The 24,004-nt window shown below is 41.0% G+C and overlaps 1 protein-coding gene across 3 annotated transcripts; it reads right to left on the reverse strand.

The window, feature by feature from the left end:
* Positions 1-745: 745 nt before the first annotated feature.
* Positions 746-22,408, reverse strand: lrfn5a (leucine rich repeat and fibronectin type III domain containing 5a). Of its 3 annotated transcripts, XM_041060697.1 has the most exons (10): positions 22,209-22,405; positions 20,186-20,314; positions 19,899-20,079; positions 19,097-19,252; positions 18,436-18,695; positions 16,391-16,855; positions 2,444-2,717; positions 1,651-1,768; positions 1,488-1,599; positions 746-1,424 (listed from the first exon to the last, which is right to left on the reverse strand). In XM_041060697.1, the coding sequence occupies exons 1-10, from the start codon at positions 22,403-22,405 to the stop codon at positions 812-814; spliced, it is 2,505 nt and encodes an 834-aa protein (XP_040916631.1). In that variant the 3' UTR covers positions 746-811. The 3 variants fall into 3 exon arrangements, with proteins under 3 accessions (XP_040916631.1, XP_040916632.1, XP_040916630.1); XM_041060698.1 differs by having other exon boundaries at positions 746-1,768; positions 22,209-22,408; XM_041060696.1 differs by having other exon boundaries at positions 746-1,740; positions 2,434-2,717.
* Positions 22,409-24,004: the final 1,596 nt, after the last annotated feature.

Raw genomic sequence — 24,004 nt, forward strand, 5'->3', positions numbered from 1 at the left:
TCAAGAAAACGTCTGTTCTCCTCAGTAGGTAAGAAAGGCTATGTGTGAAATCTCTCTATTCCCTTGTCTGTCCCCCTCTGTCCTAATCCCCTGTCCGTAGAGCCGTGGTGGAGTCCACATCTGGTTGTATCATCTGTCAGAGGGTCTGTTAGTGCAAAAGAAGGCACCGACTGCTATTCTCTTGCCACGGTACGGATGCACACGTTCTGTGGTCGTGTGAATGTTAAGAATTGGTGTGCTTTTCAGTTCTCGTACTGTTTTTCTCTTCACTCTTTTTTCCTGTAATAATTCCCTTTTCGTGGTATTTTCAGATAAGGTGAGCGTGAATCGGGAAATGACGTGGCGAGCCCATTGTCTTGTTTTCTTTTGTGCTATAAAGTGGAACCAACGAGACAACTCGAGGACGCTACGAGACAAGGCAAGTTTATCCACTCGCTGAATGACCGACTGCAAAACAGGTAGGAAACTGTCAAAGTGAAAAAACTGTAAACTGAATATGAAGAGATGTGGAGAAAAGATATGAAAAATTAAAAAAAAAAAAAAAAAGTTTGGAAAAATAAATGGACGCAGAACACACTCACAGTCAACCATGCAGCCACATCTAACATGAACACACACACACAGCAAAAACACACATTCTAAACGGCAAAAACATCTGTCACAAATGTTCACACACGCCTTTACCTTCACTCACACACACAAACAAAACCAAACTAACATACACACACAAAGTCTCAGACACACACTCATTCAAAAGGAAAACAATAATGGATGAACCAAGTTTATTTTATGGTTGGTGTCTTGTTCCAGTTCAAACTGTGCTTTCTAAGATCCAGTCCGAGTCACACCGCCCTTTGTCCGAGTCTCCGTCCCCATCTTTAGGGAGCAGCATCCCGCTCATTGATTGGCTCCTTTTGTTCCGCATTATGCGCCCTAATTTGGGAGCTCCTCCTCCCTGATGGGACGAGTGAGTCTTTGAGCCTCCTTCACTGAGTGAGTACCTCCTCCTCGCCCTGCTCCTCCCTCCCTCTTCCACAGGGAGAGTCTGGTACTTGGCGGAGGACGAAGCGGCAGAAGGGGAGGCGCGGGGTGCTCGGCGCAGGATGGGCGTCTCTCTGAATCGGATGGAGGGGATGGGGCTTGGCGTGGTGAGAGGGCTGGAGAAAGGCGAAGGGGCAAAGGGAGGCGGGGTTTGGTTGAGAGAGGTGGAGTTGTTGCGGTTGGTGTTGAGGTTCTCTAGAGGGGTAGATGAAGGGAGGAGGGCAGAGGAGACAGTGGAGGAGGAGGAAGGGGGGCGAGGGGAGGAGGAGGGGAGATTTTCGGCGTTCGAGCAAGCCGAGCCTGGTTTACTCGGGGCGGGCTTCCGCTTAGGCTTGGGTAGCGAACCGGTGGCGGAGGTGGGTGTCGAGATGCCAGCTTGAGCTCTTTCTTCACCCGCTTTCTCCCGTTCATCGGCTCCAGCTGTTGGGCTTCTGGCCCCCCAAGGCTGGCTGAGAACTGACGTAGCCGTGGAGCAGTCAGGCAGTGAAGAGTCGGACGACTGAGTCATCGTATCCTTGCCCCCTCCGCCTCCTCCTCCTCCTCCTCCACTTCCTGCTGCTCCGCTCCTTTTCTTTGAGCCTCCGGAGAGGTCTTCTAATCCGATTGAGCCATGTTTAGAGGCACTGGGAGTCACAGTGCATCCCTGTGACTGCTGCCCGTTGGTCTGCGAGTGAACGTTGGTCATCGACAATGAAACGCCTTTACCACCCTCCCCAGGGTTACACACCTGAAGTAAAAACAAACACATGGGAAGAGGTTTTATGAAATCTTTATACATATGAGCTCTTCACTCGTAACTGAGCAAAATGGCAAAAAATATAAACACAATTTATTTTTACATCATGATATAACCTAAATCAGCTTAAAGTTGAGCTTAAACATTCCCCCAAGCTTAAGATGCCCTGGCAGGTGTAGCTGCAGCAGCAACTGAAAATCAGTTCAAATAAATAAATTATACAAGAGTGAACCTTAACTTCAGTCTCAATCCTTATAAATCCTCCATCCATCTCCATCCATCAGAGGAAAATGGATGGGACCTTATGACATATGATGCATATGATGCAATTGTTTGTTTAATACCTTGTTAAGCAATGTGTCTTATTGACAGTGTATTAACAGTTTGTAATTAGAGTTGGGTTTTTCCATATATGAATCAATGAAACACAGTTATCATGTAGAACTATACAGAATCAATGGAATTTGAGTGTTGTGAATGGTGCGAGCATTTGCCCACTGTGGTGAACACACATGCATGAATGTGTTAACAGCAGATGTAGGGGTGAGCATATTTCACTTCGAGCATGTGAATAATGCAAATATTCTCCCATAATGAAAAGCTCTCATCTCTTATTCCCTCTCATTTCTGTCCAGAGAGGATTAAGTGCGACAGACACAGACCCACCTTGTACCGTATCATCAGGATGATGATGAAAACGAGCACCGAGGCAACTATTATCCCCCCAATGATAATGATCATAGTACCGCCGAGGAACTGCGACTGCATGAAATGACACCTCATGTACTCCGACTCGGTGGTGAACTGCACACAGCCGACCACGCGGGTCGCCGTCAGAGAGGTGATGACATCATCGTAGATGGCCAGCACGCAGAGGTCGTAGTGCGTCCCTGCTGCCAGGTTGTTGACCAGGAAGTTCTTGCTTGACGGGGGGATCATTCTGTGGACGAAAAGACGAAGGAGACACAAGAAAATGTTAGTTCTCTGTGAACATCAAATACACACACATAATATACAAATAATATACGGTTTTTGGATCACGTTGCAACAATATGTACATGCAAATGTCATGTATTTGTACTGTTTATGTTTTGGTCACATTGGGGGGGCAGCATGAAAAGCTCAACAGTGACACAGCATGACCTTTACAAGTGACATATATCATTATAGTGAACGTGTTTGCCTGTTTAAACACCAATATTCCAATATTCCCTGTTTTTAGTCGCCACCAACCCCTGAGGGAAACATCTGTCTTTGTACCTGCTAAATGTTACTTTATGTTCACCAGCTAGTCATTAGCTTTGTTTATCTACCATAGCTAGACATTAACTGTGTCTGGAAACAGCACCAATGAGAGCTGTAGCTGACAGCTATAAACTTAGTTATCATAGCTGCTTTAAACAGCTCTCTAAAAGCCTGCCTACTCACTCTCTTGCCATTTGCCCAGGGCACAATTATTAGCAAAATTTCTTAATCTAAGAGTAAAGGGAATGAAAAAGAACTCCTGCATGCAATAATATCAAACTTGCTGTACAACCTAAATAATAGGGGGAAAAAAGACTACAATATATTGTTGAAAGAAGAGAGGAATGTAGAAATAAAAAAAAAAAATACTCAAGAGTGTAGGAATGAAAATGATAAATAATCAATGCAGTCAGCTCAGCTGTGTATAGCTGGCTGCTGAATCCTCAGAAACAGAAACCCCAAAGTCATCAGCAGGACATGAGTCCAGTTAAATGATTTATTATTGCATGGATGTTTTCAGCAGATGTCCTTCCTCAGAGAGCAAAATGTGTTCCAACCAAGCACACAAAGGCACTTTATAACAACATCTATTGTTTCCAAGTTTCATAGTAAAACACAAAAGGGAAACAGCTTTCAATCAACCCATATTCATTTGGACAAACACAAAGGTACTTTGCCACTCTGAGTTAAAGTTGGTTATTCTACACTGGACACTTGTCACACTGACTTAAGAATTTGCACATTTGTCCTTCAGTTTCCTTAAAACGGCTTGTCAGCTTTCCTGGATTTTCTCATTAAAATGCTAATGAAATTCCTCATTAAAACCAAAGAGGGCAGCTAGTTCACAGCTTGCGGCCTCGTGTGCACCGAGAGGAGAAGAGGGCTATTTCGGCCAGGTTAAGCATCTGGTTTGGAGTTGGAGTTAAGTGAAGGTTAGGAGACATGTTAAGGATTAATGGTTAGTATCAAGAGCTAGGGGATGAATGTAGCAGTAGGTCATTAGTGTGCCCTCAGTGGAATAACACCACACGGCTGTGAGAGTGTGTGTGTGCGAGCATCTATATGACCCCATGAATACTAAAACAACCACCTGAACACTGGTTGACTACGAGTGTTCTCCCCTTTGCTTCTCTTGATGTTTTCATCACTACGGTGGTGAACCACAACACACACACACACACACACACACACACACACACACACACACACACACACACACACACACACACACACACACACACACACACACACACAATGCCATTATTTCTGTGGTGGGACACATAAAGCGACATTGCAGTGTGCAGGTTAATGATAGGAGCGAATGTCACCAGCACTTACAAGCTCAGATACAAGCAGCTACATCTGTGTAAACATACATATACAGACATAGATTCATTTCTGCAATACTGCTGTGGCCTTGGGCTTCATTTGTGGGTATGAAGGTGTGCGTGGTTGTGTGTCACATCAGCCAGCAAAAGCACTAATATCTTTGTGTATAAATGTGCTTGTTTCATAACTCTGCATGCCCTGCACATTCAGGGTTCGCCATCTTCTTGCAGGCTTAAACACTGTCATGCTCTCAAACAGAGGCCCTTGTTTACTGACACATCCATACTGTATATGTCTGAGATATGCATCTATATATGTGCATGAATATTCATGTTACAACATTTCTTCTACCTTTTGATTCTCTGATGATTGGGACATTACGGGAGCGAGACCTTAGCCCCTGAATGCGCAGAGACACACAGGCAGATGGTGCATTCACACACATGCATACAAGAGGTACCCTAATCATACTTAAAAGTAACAGTGGACACACACACACACACACACGCACACACACACACACACACACACACACACACACACACACACACACACACACACACACACACACACACACACACACACACACACACACGCACACACATACACACAAAGGCACATAGCCACCAAAATGATCCTTAGTGCGAGTGCCTGTCTCAAATTGTCGTTATCGGCGCGGTGAACCTGGTGTGGGGCGTATTATGAATATTTCTCCTTCTCTGTCCAGTTGTGATTGCTGCAGTGGCACCTGTGACAATCAAATGGCAAACAAATCGCTCCTCATTATCTGGAGTCTGCGGCTGCACAGGCCAGCAGTTCCTACCACACTGACATCAGATGATCAATCAATCCCCGATTCACAACCAGATTCTCGACTGAATTACTAGAAAGCGGTGGCACAATTTTTCAGGCTCTTACTCTGCTGAAAAATGAAATATGAAGCAATATGAAAGAAATATTTGGTGCTCCACTCCTCTAATGTTAGCTAGTCTCTGGTTGATGGGTATAAAGTATCCACATAATCCACATAATACTTCACTTTTGTCATTACTGAGTTACTGAATCCAAAATGTCTCTTTTGAACATGACCTACAAGATAACTGTAGCTGGGGCATGATGCACACTGTTCGGCTGCTGCACTGTGAGCTTGCATTTGAGTTCCACTTTTTTTCTTTTCATCAGACACTCTGCTTTTGATTTTGAATAATATAATCATCTCTGCCATTAATATCTTTGGCGTAGTCAATAATAATTTTCATGCTAATGCTTCTGTATTTTATGACTATGGAACTGGAATTGGTTAAAAACAGCCACTTAATAAAATGAGATAATAAGATGGAGCACTCTTTGGAAGGTGTTGAACACTGTTCTTCCAAAAGTTATTCCTACATTTGATCTTTTGATGATGCAGATTGCTGTCCAACATGTCAATCTAAAATCTCCTGCACATGTTGTCTTCACTGGTCCCTCCCTCTGCTGTACGTGTAAAACTCCTTCTTCTCACATGAGTGAAAGAGCGTGCTATCTGTTATCTCTCTTGCTGAATAACTCATAGCGTCATAAGCAGAATAACAGTGATTACATTTGATAAAGTTTACATTATCTGGACATTGATCAGTAAGTTTTGTTCACAGTGACAGCAAACAGATCGGTAACAAGCAAAGTTAAAAAACACATTGTGCAAAGCTGAATGAATTTTGGTTAGAAATCTATGAATGGGCATTAATCATTTGTGTGTCTGGAGCGTTTGTTCGCTGCTCAGTCATGTGTCCACGTGAATGAATGAATGAATGACACTCTCTCTTTTCTCTACCTTGTAAAACGCAGCTAAAGCTTTCTCTGAATCACGGTTTCCTCACAGACCAAATCAGAACGTCTCTAAGCGAAACCCATCCAGCTGGACGCCCGGGCCAGTGAAACTCGCGTTGCATGGTTCGCTTTCATTGTTGACGCGTGAGCCAAGCTGTCATCGTTTATAATTCACAGATACATGGAACAATCAAGATATTGAAAGTGTGAATGGGGCACTTGGACCCTGTTCTACTGCATGCTGAGTTCACATAAAAACATTTTCATGCAAATCAGTGGGTTTTTTTTTGGTCTTGCATACGATTATTTCTTGACTGTGTGAGCCGTTAGCATTGTGAACTCATCCAAACTGACTCATTCATTGTGGCTAATTTCTTTGTGTCTGAGCTGGATCTTGCTGCCAGTATTTGAAGCCCTACAGTGGGCAGATGATTGCCTTGGCCGAGACTATTACACTAATCTATCTACTCTGCTCTGCCAAGCCTTCAGCCCAGGGCGCCTGTGTGTGTTTCTGGGTTTCATTACAATTTCATTACACAAGAGAAAATGTCTGTGTGCATCCTCTGTTATGAGTATGCATTTGCGTACTTATGTCTACATGTGTCTGCATCTATATGTGTGTGTGTATGAGTACATGAATGTGTGTGAGTTCCATTACGGTAATCGCCTCCTCCCATGGCAGCCTCCTCTTCCCAGTGGCTGTCACTGTGTCTGGCCTTCCGCCAGCATTCATCACTGATACGGCGCTACATGCTGTTAAAAACCCAAACTCTTATTGTGTATGTGTGTGCACGGAAGCGAGTGCATGCGTGTTTGTGTGCGTGTTAATCAACTCTAGCTTTCCTCACTCCAGCCGGGACAAAGCCAGGAGGCCAATGTGATCTCCATTAGACGCTCTCAGCTTTTTGTCTCAAGACAAATGATTGCCTCCATGCACAGAACAGTGAACTATGATACCAGATTGTTCTATTTCAGGCCATTTCACTTGATTAAATATTGGACAAAGCCTACAGGCCACAAACACGCATTATTCCGGGATAAAAAAAGGCATTCGTGGCAGTGATTCAACACACAACACCAGGGCCTCTAGGTCGACCTGGAGTGGGGCGATAAGGGGCCAGGGCTTCTAATAACTCAGCTGGAGTATTCAGTCACTGGTTTCCCTATAGCAGAGCCCAGTCTGACACACTGGGTGAACAACTTTCAATGTTTTTAAATGATATTTACAGCTCTGGGCTAGATGTGCGGGGGAGTATTGTTTTCACATTGCGTAAGGGGAGTGGAAGTTGTCTGGTTTTGAACAATTTTTGGTGATCTCAACTTAATAGTCATGCACTGTGTTAAATTTTTGTGTTTTCTTTCTATGACTAACGTCCTACAGCTGTTTTTGAACCAGTGTTATCAAATCTAGTCTCACTTGTTCACTTCTTAAAGCAATAGTTGACATTCTGGGAAGTACACTTATTTATTTTCCTGCTCATAGATTAGAAGATCGATGTCACTCTTATGTCTGTAGAGTAAATATTAAGCTACAGCCAGCAGCTGGTTAGATTAGCTTAGCATAAAGATGGGAAACAGATATCCTGGCTCTCTCCAGAGGTAACAAAGTCCATGTAGCAGCTCCTTTGTATCTCATTTATCTAATTCATACAAACACAGAAGTGTAAAAACATGTTGTGGTTTTACAGGGGGCTTTGTGCTCGACTATTGATCGGTTGAGAGCAGAAACCTCCTGGTCTTGGTTTCTGTATGGATTAAACATACAAGATATGTTATTTAGTTAGTACAGAGCCACACTGTATTACCTTTGTGTGGAGCTAAACTAACCTGCAGCTATCTGTTGCATCATATTTTCCATAAAGATATGAGAGTGGTATTGATCTTCTTGTCTGACCCACAATAACAAAGTGAATAAGCTATTCCTTTAAGAGTGAAGTTAAAACAAAGCAACTAGAAAATATTACCCGCATCACAAAATGTGTGTCATCATGTGGTATCTGAGGTTTATTTACATGTCGCATGTTGCCGCCTGAGCAGTAGCCATGACAAAGTATAAGAGGATCATTTACATTTTGTTTTGATAGACTGTACTTTCTACTGATATATGTTCATTTCAGTTATCTATAATTCCATCTGAGTGTTGAAGATCATGTGATGTGACTCAAAGTCCGGGTGACGAAATGGACCTCATGGTGCAATGGCTTTTAAAAGTAAAAAATAATAAAAGAGAATAAAGAAGATGATTGTAAATTATCTGTAATATCAGTAGTATATTATTGAGCCCCACTCTTGTTAGAGGTGTTTGAATAGAAAAACATTGTAAAATTGCACAGCAGTGTTGCTCAAACAAGGAAGGGACCAAAATGTGGGTCACAGATATCTAAAAGTAGGTTGTCCAATTATTTCAGAAAATGGTATTCAGTGCTTCTGGCTCAAGCCTCCCATGCTACCGCATTGCAAACTAGTCTAAATTAAATAGCCTGAAACATGGAAAACTTTGTCAGATAAGTAAAAAAAATAGCATGCAAAAGCAGTAATGGGTTTTAAAAAACTTTTCTTTACACTGCACTTTTTAAACATGTGTTGTCCTCATTATCCTAATGCTGTCCACATGCTTCTTTTTGCTTTTAATAATGCATACGCTAAACTGTAACATGGCATTTTCAGGATTCATTTCTCATGTAAACTTTATGAACAATTAAGAAAACAATCTCACAAGACAACACGGCCCACTCTAACGCACACGATTACCATCAAACCAGTAAAGAATAACTGGTTTCTAAGCACAAAGTGAAGAGGATTAATGGTAGTTCAACTTCTGCTCCATTACTGCTGACCTCAAAGCTAATGTGGCTTACACAGCAGATGGCACAGTGCCATGCTAATAGGTCTGAGTCTCTGAGGCAGACAGAAAATGTTGCAGAAGCTAGCTTCTTATCTTTGTTTTACCATGCATAATGCTCCTGATGCCAGAGCTAATGGTTAACAAGCGCCCACACAGCTTGTAGTCAGAGGTGGAACAAGGATTTGGAGCCCAGGCCAGGTGGGCTTTGCTAACACCTTCCCATCCATTTTTATTCATGACACCCTGCTCAAAGACAGACTCAGAACTGTTTTGCACTTGGTGAAAAAGTAAATATTAGCCCCCTAACTTGCAGATGAGCGATGGTTCCATTATTATTAATGTAGCAATGAACAGCCCAACTGGTGGAAACAACTTTGCCAGAAGATTAGAATAATATTTTTCCCGCAGATGAACACTTCACAAACTCCTACTTTAATTACAGTCATATTTCCAATAACACACATTTCCTGGTGTGTAGCAACTTTATTTAAAACCTATAATCACCCCCACCCTTTGATTTGCTTTACTTACACACTGAAATAGCTGTGAAGAGATATAGCTTGGAAGTTTAACTCCTTTATGATGAAATATTCTGTATTTCTGTTAGACCTCAAGAAAAATAGATGACAAAGACCTCAAACATCAGTGCTGTTCGTTTCCCACTTTGTTTATCACTTCATATTGGAATCTTTCATGGTAGATACGATACAGCTGCCATTTTGTGGGTTTTAACAAATTATGGTGCTATGAACTACTGCTTCCTGTTAGAGTCTGCATAAAGGAGCTAATAATCTAAAGAGATCATTCATTTTCATTAATGAGTTTAATGAATATCAAATTACTCTTAGGGATAAGTTACCTAGCTCTGCAGATCAAACTGAGCTGCAGTCGAAAGACATTTAGTTACACAGAAAAGTCGCCAAATTAAATCTGCTGTGGTCAGTATATTTTTATATTAACAAGGAATGAAATGACTGTGTAATGTGAGAGGCACTGCACCAAACGGAAGAGAAAGTTGGCGACTAGCTGGTGAACATAGTGGAGCATTCAGCAGCGACAAGCAGAGCCAAATATTCCTCTCAGGAGCTAGTAGAGACCGACACATTTACATTTCCCAAGAGGCCACAACCACTACTCCAAATGAATGCTAATGTTGCTCTGTGTCTGATGGATGTGTAAATATACAGCGCTTTGCTAACACATGCTCCATAACTACATAAAGTCTGTGTCAGTGTTGTGTTTACAGTTTGTTGCAAATAGCCAAATAAATAAATAAATAAATAAAATAAAAATAAAAATAAATCAGTTAATGTAGTTTTAAATAAAGGTGCTTTTAATTTGAAGTAATTTACAGTGTAAAGTGAGTAAAATGAAGGACAGTGCTGCCTCCATATAAACTCATAGCAAAACTATGACACCAGCTTCATTTATCAATTGATGAATATGAAACTGGAAGTGATTGGAATGTTATTTAATGGTCATTATGGAAAAGCAGATGTGCAATTAATCATAAAAAGTCTTCCCCGGAGATGAAACCCCTCCAGCAGGGGCCCTATTTTTGTCAGTTCCTAATTCCAAAATAAAAGCAAGGAGGCTCCACACTTAGCAGGATCTCATTACTGCTGAGCTCAGTGCAAACAGGCACTGCAGAGTAGACGTGAAAGTGCCGTGCAAAAGCTGTCCCAGATGCGGGGGAGACATTTCAGCACTATCTGTAGCTGGGTGTAGACCTCCATCTGCCCAGCTCAGCTCCATTCCTCCAGTTTAGCTGAGTCATCTACATCTATCCTTAATGCTGTGGTTGGCTCCTTCCATACTTTCTCCCTCCGTACTGCCGTTTCTTCACTAATCTATTCTAACTTTATGCCCCTTTTAACTCTTTCTTTCTTCTTTCCTTGCTTCCTCCCTTTCTTCCTGTCCTTCATTTCCTCTTCCCTCCTATCTGCACGTTCATCCTTCATCTTTTTTCTTTTGTCCTTTACCCCATGTTTCTCAAAACATGTTTCTGCTATACATTCTTCCCTTCTTCCCTACTTGTTTTCCACTTTCTGTCATCCTTCCTTCCTTTTCCCCTCCTCTGACTGAAAAGTCATATAAATCTTTCTTTATGTTCTGTTTATTTCCCTCCTTCCCTCCTTGCTTCCTTTGCTGCCTAGTAGCACTCGTTCTTCCCTTCAGACTCATCCTTACTGCTGTGGTAGTTCCCCCTTACAACTTGCCCAAAACCCCATAGACTACTTACAACAATAACAGTGTTATGTTAGATCTGCAATATGTTTATGGTGCTATAAAATCAGAATTGGAACATTACGGCGTGATAAAGGTAGAGGTTTTTTCACACCTTAAGCACAGCTGAGCTAGGTCTTACACTTGGACCGCAGGGACCATTGTCAAGGATAAACTACTTCCTGCTAGTGAGAGATGGGGGGGGGCTGGTCTTTTTTTTTTTAAAGCCTGGATTCATCCCCAACCCCCTGTTGTGTAGCCTCATAAAAAAGCTTGCCACACAATTTGCTTGATGTGTAGTTTTTTTTTTTTTTTTTTTTGGCAAATGGCGACCAGCCCCTGTAGCTCTATGGATCTGCTGGAGTGGAAAACAACTGCTGAAAGAACAGAGAGGGAAAAAGAACAAAAGAAAACAAAACAAAACAACAGGCAAAGCAGATGAGGACTAGAATAGAGGGTGAACGGGTTTTGTGTGTGTGTGTTCTCAAGTAACTTAGTAAATGTCAAAGTAGAATTTGTGTCTAATGAAAGACAACAGAGACTTTGATTCAGCAGATACTGTATTTTGACGCTGTAATGTCTGCAGGCCTGCAGAGGATGAACAGTATTCTACCTAAGCCTTAAAAAACTGTTATGGTTTATGTTTTTGTACATACTGTGAACATGGCATGTTAGCCTTATGACACTGCCTCGAGAGCATGACGCCCTGTATTTCACTGCACATGCTGAATGAGCATGTGACAGATTATATACTTCGACAGAGCATGTCCTTTTGGTGAATGTGTGGAGGAGTACCTTGGAGGAGCTTCCATTTTTATCAGGTACTCTTTGAGATGTTTCCATGATTTTCAGATATAAAATGTTTAAATATGACCACTTTAAGTCCCACAAATTCATGAATAAACCATGGCTTCAGAATTTCTTCTCCAGAATGTTATTTGAAGCCGTGTGGTTAAGACTTTGAAACGCCCATTTACAGCAGTGGTTCCCAACCTGGGCGGTAGGGGTTCACACAAGTGAGTGAGCATAAATGGCTGAAAGAGTAGGAAATAAGACAAAGCAAAATTTTACTACACAAAACTACATTTATTTTTTAGAAATGTTTTTGGACTCTTCAGTTGAAAAAGCGATCTCAGAAGCATTCTGTTTTGCTTTTAGAAAAAAAAAGGTTTGCTTGAGACCAAAAGGCCCAAATAAAAGTATAACCCAACGCAAATGCTGTCAGTGCCTTATTATTAATGTAAAAATACATGCAACTATCGTGTAAAATCAAACTTACTTTATTAGAAAGATGTATATTTCATCCATCTATCTCACATAGCCACTTAGCCTTTTTAACCATCATCATTTTTTAATTAGTCATCGACTAAACAATAGATATGTTAATCTTATAATTTGGTAATTCATCCTTTCTGTAATCCCAGAATGGCTTGCAATCATCCAAACCCTTAATTAAGTGCAATAATAGCTTCTACATCCGAATAAGAGCCAATTCGTCTTTGTGGCCGTTTTATGGATGTCGATGCCAATGCCGGCAGTGAGTTTTACTATCATCATCGACATGGCTGTGAATTGCTTAATAAAAGCAGTGAGGTGTAAAGGCCAAAGACTGCATGTGCCGCCTCTGCTGTGATAGGTCATGTGTAAAAGGTCAGCACATTATTTCATCGACATCAGCCTTCCCTTGACCTGACCCTGAAACAAGGAGTTAACAGCCGAGGCTTAGATAAGGGCTGTGTGGATAACTCAATTCAGTCCCTTATAGCTGCCGTTTTAGAAGGAAAAGAGATTTAAGAAGCTTTGCAAGGAAAAGGGGAAAAAACAAGGTTTTGGAGCTGCTGAGTAGATGGATAAGTAGCATAAGGAAGAGAAAAAAATGCTTCTTTTGGTAGCCATGTAATACACGCTACATATTTACAGCTTTTGCCAAAGCCTTTATATAGGTCCATACGCCGGGAGGATACAGTGAATTAAATATACCGGAGTTGGATTACTGCTCTGAAGAAACAACAAAATAAGCTTGATTCCTATCAGTTTTAGGTTGACTGAAAGGTTATCACGTCTGAAAGCTGCTATTTGTGAAAGGTGATATTACTTGTTGCTCAGGGACGTGTTGTCTCATAATCCATCTGTGCCTGGACCAAAATTAGAGGCAGGAAAATGGTGGATGGATTAACCAGAAATAAATAATAAGTAGCAGGTTAACACTACGGTCGACGGTTCTGCACTGTAACTGTAGCTGGTTGGACAAATGGTAGCTTTGCAGACTGAAAGGACAAGCTCCTTCAATGGCCCCGGTATTGAAGGTTCAGATATCGTCTTATAGAGCTTATATGATGGCCTTAGATTGTTTGTGTGGGAAAAGACTTGTCTATCTGCTCAGTAAAAAGACACAGCCCACGCTTCAGTAAAATTCAGGAATCACTCAGAACGGTGTTCGGTCAAGTGCAAACAGGGAGCACATTGGCCAGAAAACAGCCTAGGTTTTGTATTTATTGTTTCAGTAACTCACAGCATTAACATTAACTAGCTAGGGCTGAGTACAAGAAACCCTCACTTGCTGCAGCTTATTAAAACATTACAATTTTGCTATAAAAATGATGAATTGTTCAGCCATACTTTACTCTTTTTAAAAGCATTTACAAGAAAATACTTATCTGCAACAAAATGATCACTTCTATGCTAAACAAAACCTGAACTGCAAAAGAGTGAGTTTGCTACCGTGAATGGGTTTACTCTTATGGCCAACTGGGCAACAGGCCTGCCTCTGGAATACAAATATAATACTTAGTTCTTAAACAGCGTGAGACATCTGCCTGTCTCAAGTGTCCTTGAGCGAGACACTGAATCCCTGTCAGCTCCAGGAGTGCTTTTCTGCAGCTGACCCTGACCTCCCTGTGGAGGGAACCGTGGGTGGGGTTTCCCTGCATGGATCAATACAGCATCAAGTATTACAACTGTTACATTTCAGACAGACAGCGAATTGCATGTCCATGAGATTAACATCACCGCGAGGCTATCACTTTATTAACATCTGTTTATGCAGAGAGCTGAATTCACAGTATGGAGGAAACATACAGAAAAGCTTCTACATCCAACGACATTATGTTGAGCAGGTGGGGAGTAAAGTGCAGAAATGTCAATGTGCGGCAAATCAATAAGCTCTCATTGAACCTGAAAAGTAAGTGACAATAGGACCAGTCTTCCCCTGTCTCCCATTTGCTTTCCCTACCACTCTCTCACCCCAGTTCCTGTCTATCATTCCCCTATGTTTTCCACTCGTCTTTTCCATTTCTCCCTCTTTCCTATTCTCTTTCTCTCTCTCCATCCTTCTTCCCTTTCTTCTCTGTGTTCGGGTAATGAAAAAGCAGAATCAATGGGTGGCTGCTTTGTGCCAGCAGAGGTGTTGAATGGAAATCAATCCGCTATCTAAAGACAAAAGAGCTGCAAAATAACACGGAGACACACAAATGACTTCACCACTTAATATTGGACCAAAAAAAAAAAAAAGAGGAAGGGAGAGCCAGAGGAAGAGGAGAGGATGAAAAGACAGGAAGAAAGAGTGACGTGACAAAGAGAGGAACGATTGAGGTGGGTGGTGAAAGGCTCTCTAATCATGCTTCCTCCGTGCCCTCCCAGGAAGCTGTTTGTTTCTGCGGCTGTCATGCTCTCAAAAATTAATACTTTCCAACAAGTATTTTCAAGTCTCGGGCTAAAAGTGTAAATGCAGCCTTTTGTAGGATGAAAGTCCTACAAATACACAAAGGCTTTAGTGTGCTTTGTGAAAGAACAAGGGAGCAACAGAATGAGGCAGACAGATGTGATCTTGATGTGATGTGATCTATGATGTTATCTTTACAAGACAGGCAGCTTTAAATCCCATCGGCGCTGTCTCCTGATGATGCATTCCCTGAATGGGGTTAAGTGCTGATGAATTATGTACAGAGTTTAGGAATAATATGAAAGGCAGATAATACCAGTAGATTCTAATATGGATGTTCTCTGTTTGTTAAAGTCTGTAATAGATCAAAAATCATAAATTCATAGCTCATAGTAAAAAAAAAAATCAGCCTTTGGAGATGAATTTCAGAACAACCTAGGTCACTGTCATCATCGTGACCCAGACGGTCAATCCCAGCGCTCCCCCTGCTCTCCATGACGATGCGTACTGATGAAGTATGTATGGGGATTAGCAGCGATATGAAAGGCAGATAATACTTGCAGATTTCCCTACGAAGGCTCTTTGTGTTTGTTAATTCCCCCATTTCACCCGAGTAAATATTTAGCTCAAATAACAATCATTCCCAGCGAGATCGATCTAATCTTTGTAATCCTGAGCAAATGGCAAAAGTCAAGAAAGACTAGCGGAGCTCTCCCTTTCAAGGCCGTCCTGGTGAGTCAGCAGGCGAGGGTGAGCCACGCTGTTTTGCCGGATCATGAACTTTCTCACGTCTCTGTTTGTCTGCTATCTTTGCTGTTCATCCCTGTTTCATCTCCGTGTTGGTCTATGTTGCTCTGATATGAACTATCTGCCTGTGCTGTGATTTTTTAAACAGTGACATACAGTCTGTCCATATGCTCCGATAATAACAAAGCGCAGCCTTCAACATTACCAAGACTCTGCTTTGATGATTCTAAATCACTCACACATTAAAGCATTTAACAGCTTTTCACATATATTTATTTGCCATTCCTTTTCAGTATGTTACCAAGTCTATTTCCTTCTGTACATGCTGCATACGGCTACACTGTAGTGCCTGTGTAGTGCTCTCATAGTGTTCTTAAAGTGCTCTGTAGCACCCTTGGTGTGTCCTCATAGCTCCCGGGTAGCCCCCATCTAGTGCCCCAGTATCAGCCTTATAGTAGCCTCATAGTGTCTTTGTGGCATCCTTCCACTGCCCATGTTGTGCACTTGTTGCACCCTTGTAGAGCCCTCCTAGCACTGTTGTTTTGCCCTGCCTGTTTGCCTTACATTCTCAGATCTATCCAGTTTCGTCTGTGTTCTGTTTCCATTTTCTGTGATCACATTTTCCAACAGGATCATTAAAGTTACATCTAATCTGCTGTAATCTAATCTGAGCAGCTCAGACGTGGGTAATTGTCTGCCTCCACACTGCGTAAACTGTCTGGCTCTGACGTAGAGATTCTGTCAGTCTTACCTGTACACTAGCGAGTCGTCCTGGCTCCCATTGTACTGTATCTGGAACATCCTGATGCCTGGAATATTCCTCTGGAAGTTGAACTTGATCAGCGCTGTTGATGACGTGGCCTCGGCCGTCACCACCCTCTTGTCCGCTCCCTTCACGTCACCAGTCACGTTGCTCCCGTTGGCTCCGCCTCGGGTCGATGTGGAGATGTCAGACGACCCCGGGTCAGGCTCCTGGATGTTGTTGGTGTTGTTGGAGATGTGAGGGAGTTTTATAATAACCAGGTCTACTGTTTGGTGGGCTTCACCGGCTGGGTTGGAGGAGATGCAGGTGAAGGAGCCAGTGTCTTTCACAGTACTGATGAGGATGTCCAGGGTCCCGTTGTTGTAGACCAACGTCCTGGAGGAGTTAGACACCAGTTTGCCCTCTGGAGAGATCCAGTGGATGGCTGGCTCTGGGTCACCTCTTGCTTTACACCTTTAAGGAATGAAAACCAGTAGAGTGGAACTTATTATAAACAAGACAGAATGGGGTCAACGGTACAGTAAAAGCAGAGCACTGCTTAATGGTGGTTTCTGGAATCCCTCCACTTCCCCTCTTAGACCTAAAGTGGGAGGAAAACGAGGCTGAACAGTATTTACTGTGTCGACAAAGCCAGAGAACACTTTACATTACAGCCAAGATAAAGAAATAAATGACTCTCCTAAGTAGTTCTCATTAATCAGACATGTATTAAATAATTACAGGGTACAGTTATATGTGGACCTCAAGAAACAGCACATGATGACATTTCAAAATGCCTTGTTTTTCCTGATCAACTGACACAAAACCCAAAGATTTTTAGTTTGAGAAGCTAAAAACATTTTTTTTTATTTTTACAAAAAGAAATAGCTTCAGTAAGTAACGATTATCCAAGTAGTTGCCAATTAATACAACACCAACTAATTAATCAACTAATCGTTTCACCTCTGTGTGAGTTATTAAGTAAGTACAATAAAACAATGACCTATGTGTGTGGCTCATTCATACACATTAATATACTTCAGTCTTGAAGCAGAGATGCAAATTTTAAAGCCTTTTGTGAGAGACTAAGACATGGATTGTGGAAAAAGGAACATGAGTCATGTAAGTTAAATATTGAGAAACTGAAGAAACATTTGCCTTCCTTTCATACTTGTGGATTTCTTACAATGATCTTTTGTGGGTGTACGACTGAACTGGATAATAAAGAGCTTTTAAGTCATCAAAATTAAGAGCAGGCAAAAATAAGGACCACAAATGTCAGCGCCAGTGTGACCTTTCTCTTTTTCTGTAATTACAGTGAAGTGTAATGAGGTAAAATAGGATAAGCTCTAAGGAAAATGTAGTAACTTTCCAAGGGGGCTTTGCTGTAGGGTCACTCTGTATGAGTTCTCTACACAGGTGTAAGGTTTTACCTTATACCCAGTTATAACATTATACAGTATAGGCTGGGTATACTATTATAAGTCATTACCAGAGGATAATAAAATCATTATCCATTGGCTTTTTGCAGTTTTATGCATTAAAAAGGATGCAACAAAAGATGAAAAAATGTCAGGTAAGTTGACCCTCAGATAACGTCCACTGACACCTTATACATGAAACTGAAGACAAGACACAGTAAAGGAAAGCAAGCAATTGGAGCTCATTAATTTCCTTGGCTGACTGACTCTCTTTCTGATCATATTTCCATATTTGAAATCATAACATCTTTCATGATTGGAAGCATGTGACCAATATATATGCAAATGAAGTAGTCATCATCTCTCAGACCTGTTGTTGTGTTGATTTAGATTCGTCCTTAACTTTTTTGTGTAATGTCCCTGTCTTGTGCTTCATTGAACAGTAGGGCATTTCATGCATTATTGAACGGCTTATAAACATAATGCACGACCACAGGAATTAAAACAGAGAGTGTGTCTAAATGTGTGTCTGTGAGCGCAGGGTGGTTACAGGGTAATGAGGAAACTGATTAAAACTGATTGCATGTGTTCACACTATTTTCATCCATTTCAGATGAGAACTAAGTGTGATACCTTAGTGCAACTCGCTGCCCTTCAAGCACCCTCATCTCATGGGAGTATCTGGTGATGAGGGGGGGTTCGCACAAGAACTCCTCCTCAGGGATGGACCAGAAGTATCGACCGGAGAGGTGCTGGGGTGAGGCGCATGTCTCCAGGTCGTCCTCTCTGTTCAGTCTTCTCAGCCACAGTAATTCACAGTTGCAGTGGAGAGGATTCCCACCAAAGGACAGCGCGAAGGAAGATGAAGTCAGGACCCCTGACGTGGCCAGGACCTGGTGGTATAAAACAATGGTTGCATTTTAAAAATTGCTTTATGTTTGATCCCAGAGCTGTCTGATTCAACCAGTTTCGAGCTGCTCAGTTGAGTGTGTGATGCCTTTCTCATTTACCCAGAAATAGACAAGAACAGAGATGTGAAAAATACACATTTTCCCTTGTTTAACCCGATGGCCTGCTGGTCTCAAGAATTAGATGAATGGTTGTATACATCACCAGGAACAGAAGACATGAAATATGATTCAAAATACATATGAAGTAAGCCTTCATTGGAAGAAATTTGCTTTAAACAGTTACAGTAATTTGTCACTATAGTAAACGTTGCCCCATTGACTGCCATTCATATAATAAAGGGTATTAATTTAAGTTGGGTTTTAATAATTTGTGTAAAGAATACCTGTGCTCGCTGAAAAAGAGGGTCTGGTGGTAGCTTTTGGAGTTTATTGGAGGTGACATCCAGCCGGTTGAGTTTCTGTAGCAGTGAGAAGGTTCCTTCTGGAATAAAGTCCAGCATGTTGTGGTCTAAACTCAGTGTATGGAGGCTCGTCATTTTCTGTTGGAACGGCAAAGATAAGCAGAGAATGTTAATATCTTTTTGTCATACATATGGATGTTTTGGGATGTTTAAGTTAGTTGGAGGTTAACGATATAGGAATATGGACAACAAACTGTCTTAATAGTTCTTTATGTTCCCCAGGGTGCAGAATCCCGGTTACTGCCTCTGTCTTTTTAGCCTGTCACTTCATTCCTTCATGTACAGTGGTGACAGACATGATGAAGCTGAACTAGAGTATTAAAATGTCTATGTCGTTAATGTAAAGTTACCTAATACAGAAGTGTTACAACTTTTTAAGATTGCATATTATTTTAGGAAGCTGATTCACAGAGGATGTGACAGTAAGATCACATAAAAATTGTCTGTTCACTGACAAAAACCAAAAATAAAACTGTAACTATCAACAATTAAAATGAATAGAAATTAAAAAGTGAGACAATCAGTGACAACCGCATATAGGATTATTGACTGTCTACTAGCAGCCTCCGTTCCATCCATAAGCCCCTAAAATCTTTTTATTTTATTTCAAAGACATGGCCAAAAAGGTTTTATAGCCATTTTATTGTGCTTAGGATTGGCTCTTTTTTTAGGGCCTCCAGCCAAACAGGTTTGAAAGACTGCCGCAGTTTAAAGAGATCCTGACCTGGATGGCCTCCCAAGGAATAGAGTCCAGATTATTGTAACTGAGATCCAATTCTTCCAGCGCCAGCAGGTCATTGAACGCTCCCTGGTGGATCAGCACCAGCTGGTTGTTGTTCAGAATCAGATGGTGAAGCTTCGACATCCCGCTGAACGTATCGTTGCCTATCCTCGTCAGCCGGTTACTGTGAGACATTGAAGAAATAAAAAATCTTTTTATAACATGCAGATCTCTGCAGCTTTGGAGTAAAGTACAGCATTTAAAATGTATTGGTCTACGACAAGCCGTACCTGTTGAGGTGTAGGGCTCTGAGGTTTTCCAGATCAGCAAAGGCATGAGGTGTGATGTAGGAGATGGTGTTTCTGGATAATGTTAGGTCTACCAGCCGCGTCATGTTTGCAAAATCTTTCCTCTTCACACTGTGGATATAGATAAGCACAGTTAAATTAGGCTACAGACAGAGTGCTCGATTTCAAGTGTTGAGTAACACCAGCAATTCTAACGAGACACAATTTTGGTTAAGTGAAGCTGTCAGAGCCATTCTCTGGACAAAAAATTAAAAAATATTCCTTTAAAGGGTGGTTTTGAATGTTTGTCACTCCTTTAATAGGGTTCAAATACACCGTAAACTTGAAAGGGATCTTTCACGGGAAAAACTCTTTCAACATTTAAAAGACAAATTCATTCTCAAACAGAATCCACATATGATATTCCTTTTATCCTGCGCAGCTCATTCAATATTTGTGAGCGTGAGCAACTCTCTCCAAAGGCTACAAACCAGAGAAGTGAGGCACTAAACCGCAGTGCCATCAGGAGACAGCCTTGAGCTGCTCCATTGACTATGAACCGGCTGTGACTTACTCTGGGGCCTCGAAGAATGTGCTTTTTTTTTTTTTTTTTTAAACACCCAAATGAGTTTTATTTCATTCTGGTGCCAGAGGATAATGTGCTCATATCTCCATAAAAAGCACCCCGGGTGATGCTGCTCTGTCCAAAAATTCTGAGACTTATTCGTCTTCGCCGGAGAAGCTGCGGGCTTTGTACAACTATTTACTTTTTGACGTTTTTACTTTTTTAGTTCTGAGTTGTTCATTCAATTCACACATTAAAACTGAACTATTCAAGAACTACTATACTTAGTTCTTCAAGTGCTATATATATTTTGTTAATAATTCAGTGTCAGTGAAGTGGTAATATATTAAAGAAAAACTGCACACATATCAAAATAACCTTTTATCTTCCACTTGAAATAGGTTCAGGTTACTTTGTCTTAGCAGACTACTTTAACTTTATTCTTTATTGGCAAAAACCATGACACAAATATTTATTCTTTTTAGTTTCAGAGAATTATTTACACAGATGTCAGAGTTTAAGTGAATACATTTTAAGAAAACAGGAAGAAGAACCAATGTCATGGATGTACAGCACCAGAACAGCAAAAGCTTGGAGAATCCTAAAAAGCAGCACAGTTGCAGATATCTGTGATAACAGCAGCTTTACTGCTAGTAGTAACAATGTGTTAGTGCAGTATGGTAACAGTCTCACTGATTGTAACAACAGCACTACCAGCAGAAGCAACCATCAAACTATTAACTAACACTGGCACTATTAAGAGGTAATTAAGTAGTAGCGGTATAGCATTAGCAGGTGGACAGACTGGAAATAGCACATGGTTGGAAAGGGCTGTTTGAGTAATACAACGAGTTTGAAAGTCTATGTCAGTGAAAAACCACCAGATAAAACAAAATCTGTTTCCATAAAAAGTATACCATCTGATTTTTTATTTCTTTATACTCACAAAACCTACAGACAACTACCCCTGTGTCCTCTGTCAGGATTTTACTTTGGCTAATTAGTCGGTATAAAACATACCAGAGAGCTCTGTCTGTAATTTTACAGATGGTCGCGTCAACACAGCTTAAAAAGCATTTTGAAGTTTTGGGAAATCTGTTGTTCATTAATGAGGCAACTGGTGAGTCTGGAGAGTATTGTTTTTTTAAAGATTTGTCATTTATTACCCTTAAATTAAGGCAGACTGGTTTTATTTATCAAGCAGACACTAAATAAGTTGTTCAAACACGAAAAACACTGCGCCGGGACTGATGCGTTTTTACGCTGAACCCATCTGTGTTAGCATCTCTGCTATGTCAATGCCATGGTCTCATTGACATGAACGAGACAATGCTAATGTCTGCGTGAACATTACCTCAGTAACAGAAACTGTAGTAAGGTAGTAACAACAGAAGCAGTACCTGCAGAATGAGTGGTATAAAATAATCGTGTTCTTGATGAGATTATTGTTTAGACTGTTACCTGGTGACAAAGTTGTCGGCCAGCCGTAGCTCCACTGTATGCCTGTCAATGTTCGGCGGTACAAACAGTAGACCTTTCTTGGCACAGAGGGTTGCGAGGTTGGGTGACAGGATCTGACATACGCAGCGCTTCGGGCAGATCTGTGCCCGCACTGCCATAGCAACTACCAGCATCACACACAGCAACAGCCTCTCCATGGTTACCACCCCACCTGGACACAACACCTGAAAAAGACATACGGAGACAAAGAGAGAGGGAAATGGAGATGTTAACGACATTGGACTTTTTTAAATAAAGAATTGAGAATATATTGTATAAGCATTGTATGGAGAAAAAAAATACTAGAAAAAAAACATGGCTAGACAGATGTCCACCCATTTATGAACATGGTCTGTAAATATCTTCCCAGTGTTTCTGCAAAGTCTGCAGTCTGCAGTGAAAGGAAAAACCTGTGTGCTTCACACAGAGCACAGGGTGCTACAGTGGTCATTCAACTTCCTCATGCTATGCTGGCCTAATAGACTACTCATCGCCCACTGCACTTTCTTCTGTGTCAACTAAACTGTATGACACTTTAAATGCAGAGAGTAGTTAAAGTGTATGTATATATTGTAGATAGGATGACAAGTGCAGTATGACTTGCATTTTACACAGGCCTCTTGTCAATGCACAGCATTAGTATGAATCAAGAATCACTGTAGATATTCGTGCATATCAATATAACTTCTTATTATTCTAATACACACTTACTACACTTGGCAAATATAGTGAATCTGATTCTGATGAAGATAAAAATTTTAAATACAAGACTTTACTAGATGAACCCAGAGGTCTCACCACCAACTTTTAGGCATCACTAATCAAACCAGAGGTGATGTTTATTAGAAGTCATTCATTGCCCAGCGCACGCGCACACAGACACACACATTCAGTCATCATTAGTAAGCAGAAGTGCTTGTAGTTAATTAGGAAAGGTTTAGAGAGAGACACAGGGCGATGCAGGGAGAGAGAAAATGCTCATTAATGACAACCTTGATTGGGGTTTGAAGGACATGTTAGAATCTGGATTAAAGGGATCACAGTGCAAATGTACACACACACACACACAGACGCACACACACTTACATAAACATGGTGAGGGTGAAACAAGTTGAGGTTTTACCTCAGTGAACCTTTCTCACACTTAACCATATAAAAACAGACATCTGAGCTGCAGAGTGGTGAAAAAGAGATGTGAGAAAGATGTGAATAAGGGCAGTGTACTGCAACATTTTGTTTTTAGCAAATTAAAAAGTTAAAATGAGGAATACACTTCCAGTACAATTTTCTAATGAGTCAACGTTTCTCAAGGCTATATAAATCATAACTTATAACTTTATGAATAATAACAAATCATTTATTTAATCTTTATACATTAGTTATAAGCCACTGATAAGAGCAAGAATTTAGTTAGAATTACCAAGTTGTGAACAAAGCATTTTGCATGACACCTGTTTTGTCTTTTTAGCTCTTTAATTGATAAGAACTAAGGATTACAGATTACCAATGCTTATAACCAAGGCATTATTAACCAGTAAGGATAAACACCAGCCAAAGGGACTTTTACAACATGGGAACCCAAAACCAGTTCTGGGTAACAGCGTATCTGATTATTATCAGATTAGTAAATGATTTATTAAAGGATTTAACCTATCACAATTTGAAAGTGGTATCCCACTTGACAACAGACTGTGACTAACTCAACAACTCAACATTTAAAGTGTTAAAATCAAAATTAGTTTTTGTTTAATTTTGCC

The sequence above is a fragment of the Toxotes jaculatrix genome, chromosome 17 (assembly GCF_017976425.1).
Source record: "Toxotes jaculatrix isolate fToxJac2 chromosome 17, fToxJac2.pri, whole genome shotgun sequence".
In the NCBI taxonomy this organism is placed as follows: Eukaryota; Metazoa; Chordata; class Actinopteri; family Toxotidae; genus Toxotes; species Toxotes jaculatrix.

Excerpts from the sequence above, each read along its gene's own strand:
- lrfn5a (XM_041060698.1), bottom strand. The coding sequence starts at position 22,405 with ATGGAGAGGCTGTTGCTGTGTGTGATGCTGGTAGTTGCTATGGCAGTG. Across the intron at positions 20,080-20,185 it reads AGAGCCCTACACCTCAACAG|TAACCGGCTGACGAGGATAG; the intron begins GTACGGCTTGTC and ends AATGTCTCACAG. Across the intron at positions 1,769-2,443 it reads TCCTGATGATACGGTACAAG|GTGTGTAACCCTGGGGAGGG; the intron begins GTGGGTCTGTGT and ends TTTTTACTTCAG.